At 38.3% G+C, this 4,101-nt stretch overlaps 1 protein-coding gene across 1 annotated transcript; it reads left to right on the top strand.

The window, feature by feature from the left end:
- Positions 1 to 217: 217 nt before the first annotated feature.
- Positions 218 to 3,574, top strand: LOC121966754 (arf-GAP with GTPase, ANK repeat and PH domain-containing protein 1-like). The gene is made up of 2 exons (XM_042516822.1): positions 218 to 638; positions 2,266 to 3,574. Exons 1-2 carry the CDS (start codon positions 456 to 458, stop codon positions 2,470 to 2,472), a joined length of 390 nt encoding a protein of 129 aa, XP_042372756.1. The 5' UTR covers positions 218 to 455; the 3' UTR covers positions 2,473 to 3,574.
- The last annotated feature ends 527 nt before the right edge of the window (positions 3,575 to 4,101 follow it).

Here is a 4,101-nt window from a genome sequence, read left to right as displayed (position 1 = left end):
TAAGTTTTCTGTACATGTTTTGCCTTTTAAAAAAAATCTTATATTTTTTTCAGGTCATTTTTTGGTCTCCTTGTAATTTTTAGCATTTTTTGGGACATATCTTGCCAAGTTGCTAACTTTTTTTTTTTTTTTTCTTTGTTTTTGAAAGAAATCAAACAAGTTTTCTCTGGTTGCAGACATTTAAATGTTTAAATGCTCGTGAAAAGTGTCTGAACGCAGAAAACTAATGTTGATCCAGGTGTTAGAGGGTTAACTTGCACTTGTGTTGATTGCAAAAATTATGATGGCAAAAGCGTCCTCAGCCGGCAGCTGAGTGCGCGCTGCGGTCACTGACTGCTGCGTGCGTCTGTTTTCACAGTGAGGAGCGAGAGTCGTGGATTCGTGCTAAGTACGAACAGCGGGCCTTCGTGCCTCCTCTTCAGCCGGCCCCGGGGCCCCAGCTTCCAGGTGACGGTATGCCGGCGTGGCTGCTGTCTGCGGTGACGGACCGAGATCTGCCCAGACTGCTGCTCCTCCTGGCCCACAGCACCAAGGACCAGATCAACGCTACGCCGGCCGGGTCCAGTTCGCCGGCTCGCTCGGCCCTGCACGCCGCCTGTCAGCTGGGAGACGTAGTCATGACCCAGCTGCTCATCTGGGTGGGTTTCTCCTTCAGATCCGGTACTCTGATTCTCCACAGTCCAGCCTGTGTGACGAGGAAAAACATGATAACTTTTCTGTTTTTTCGGGTTTTTTTTTTTTTTTAACGTTTTTCAGTTCTCAAACAGGACAGGACAGATTAAAAATAAATAATAATAATAATAATAAACAGTATTTGTAAAGCCCCTTTCATACATGAAATGCAGCCAAACTTGCATTGCAAGAAAGAGATTACATGCACCACGTGAAAAGACAAAAAGACATAATAAAACCTGCATGTAAAAATAAAATAAAATCAGAATAGAATACATAGAGTGCATCTTCAAATGGATAAAACCCACTGGATAAAACTAGTAAAAGTAAATGCACAGAATGCAGAACATAAGATGGGAAATAGAATAAATGCAAAATAAAAACCCACTGACATCATTAATAAAAATTAAACAAAAAATTGAGTGTATAAAGTGCATAAAATTAATGATAATACGACATCTTAAAGATGTGCAGCATCAAATTATACAAAATGCCACAGAAATGTCAAGAGTTAAAAGAACGTGATATTAAATATACAGTATAAATATTGGTTAAAATACAAGGTTGCTTTAATGTTAATTATCGACGCCACATCTAGTCTGGTAACAGTGGTACGATTGTACGATTGTACGATTGATTGGTACGATTATTACTGCCTCGCTTCCACATAATAAAGAGTCTTATAAAATTTGTCCACAGAGCCTCTTAAAATAAATGAACTTTTCCTAGTTTAAGGTGCTGCACGGCAAGTTTGAGCCTGTTTCCAGTTCAGTAAAACTAATCTACATGTTAAAAGGGTTTTAAATGCTGACACAGTTGAAAAGAGTCCAATCAGGTTCAACCGTGTGCCCCGAAATATCAGTTTTAAATATGGAGTCCCAGAAAATGAGACAACTTTGGGCACAGCCAAAACACCCTGAACTGTCCTCATCCCAAGCAGATTTTTTAAAAAATCTAGGTTTGTTTGAGCGACATCACTTTTCTAAAGAAAAAAAAGAAAGAAAAAAGACACACAATTAGTCTATTATTCACAGTTTGCTGCCGTCTGTATTTTACTGAATCACAAAAAGCGTTTGGCATGCAGTGAGTGTGGGACTCCCGGGGCTCCAGAGGTGCCTGCTTTTAGTATTCTGGTCTTGTGTTTTGCAGACAGAGATGATAACGTGTAGTTTCACAAGAAATGCACTTAAATGTGATGATTTTCAGCAGCACATGTTCGAACAGCAAAGATCTGCAGCTCACTGAGCACTCTTTTCTACCTTAACTTTTTTTCTGTCATTTTTTGAAAATATATAACAATCCATCCCTGTTAATTTTCAGGTCTTTTTGTTTTTTACTAATATTTTTCTGCAGATTGATTGAAGTTTTTATTTTGAACATGTTTTTTTTTCCAATACCATAAAATAATAGTGCATAAAAAAAGAAAAAAAAGAAAATTTCTTGCCAAGTTGCTGATTATGTTTTTTCCTGTGTTTTTTTTTTAAAAAAAAGCTTGAAAGCACAAGAAAACTGATGCTGGTCCACGTCTTCAATCCACATTTAACTCCATAAGTGACCTTATTAACGAGTTAATGTCGTGCTCTCTCTCTGCAGTACGGCATCGATGTGAAAGCGAAGGATAACCAAGGCCAGACAGCCATGAGGATGGCCCGAAAAACAGGAAGCAAAGGGTGCATTGATATTTTGCTCCAACACGGCTGTCCCAACGAGACGTCCCCCACCACTGCCACGCCCGTCCTCTCCCGCCGGTCCAGCACTGCCAGCCTGGGCCGAACCAGCTCCAGGAAACGGGTGTCGTAGCGCAAACTGAAGGTTTTGGAAACGACTGGAGGATGCTTCATGTCTAGAAACCTTTTGGATACTTTGGAGAAGGGCGTGCTGTAAGAACAGGACTATCTCGTAGGATTTCAAAAACAATAGCTCCCGAAGACTGAACAACATATCAAACAACTTTAAAGCAATATTCATTCGATTTGTTGATGACAGATATGTTGCTGAAATACTGTGTTGATGTTGACCTCATTTCCAAATGACTCAAGTAGAAACTTTGTAGCCGTCTTCTGTAATTTTAGAGCAGACAAACTGCTTCTCGTTTCACTTCCTCCAGAAGAAGTGCAATAATCCAACTATGATGGTCAAAAGCAACAAGTTTTTAGAGCGAGCCGAGTCGGATGACTGTGCGGTCAATACATGGAGAGGGTGCTGCTTTTTATTCAAAGTTTATTGTGACTGGACCAAAACAGCTCGTATTTCCTTTGGCTTTACAGATAAAACCTACAGTATGTCATGTTGTTAGTTATGTGTGCCTGTCGCAGCAGCATAAAGGCCAGTTTGGCCAATATAAACTGTTTTTCAGTGACGAATCAGCTGAGATAATTCTGCTTAGACTAGAAAAATGAATGGTTTGGAAAATGAAATATGTCAGTGTTACTCTCGCAGGTCAAAGATATGGCGTTTTAATATACTGTAAATGTAACTATACTACATACTTAATGTTAAACTCTGTAACGAAGACACAACTGAAAAATCAAAGACTCAATTTTTGTAAATGATTTCTACTGGTAGTTTTGAAAATATGTCAGGTTTTTGTTTTTTTTCATCGTCTGTCATCATTTCTTATCCTCCTACGTGTCATGGAAGCATAAAAGCAGTAAACAAAATGCTTTTACATGATGTAAACGTGGCTATTTGTTCAGAGTTTTATTTGGGATGACCAGACGACGACATAAAGACATAGTTCACGTCCATGTTACTGTTGTGTAGGTCTGCCCCCTGAGTTTACAGTGAAGTATGAAGAGTTGCAGGTGTCATTGTTATTTCTGACACTTTGTGGGTCGTGTGAATCTCTCATGAGCTAAAACAAATGGTTATCGGAACAAAATAAACTTTTTTTTAATTAGCATTACTTGTACTTTACTTGACTTTATGGATGGGTTACTGAAGGCGTCAAAATGTCAACTTCCCTCCAGCTGTTATCTGCAAAATGCCACTCAAATGTAGCAACAAAGAAGGGACGCAAAAAGGTCACAAAAAATGCAAAAGAACTGCAAAGACACATAAATAACTTCAAAGTGACAAAACAGTTACAAAGAAACACAAAACAGCAGAAAGAGACACAAAATTATTAGACAAAATGAAAAAAAAGACACAAAATCACAAAAACAGGCATAAGGACCACAAAGACACACAACCAGGAGACGCAAAATTACAACAAAGACACTCAAAACCAACACAGAGTACTTTTACACTGTGGTACTGTTACTTTGCCTTAATAAAGGATACTTCCTCCAACACTAAGGAAATTATTGAGCATTTGTTAGTAGATTTTTTTCATCCCACTTCTTTGGTTTGATTTACAGATTAACTTTTCAAATAATTTAGAATAAGATTTCACACAAACAAAAATAGCTATATTATAAATATTTTTTT

Source organism: Plectropomus leopardus, unplaced genomic scaffold (assembly GCF_008729295.1).
Source record: "Plectropomus leopardus isolate mb unplaced genomic scaffold, YSFRI_Pleo_2.0 unplaced_scaffold25788, whole genome shotgun sequence".
NCBI lineage: Eukaryota > Metazoa > Chordata > Actinopteri > Perciformes > Serranidae > Plectropomus > Plectropomus leopardus.
This window is presented reverse-complemented; position numbering and strand designations above follow the sequence as displayed.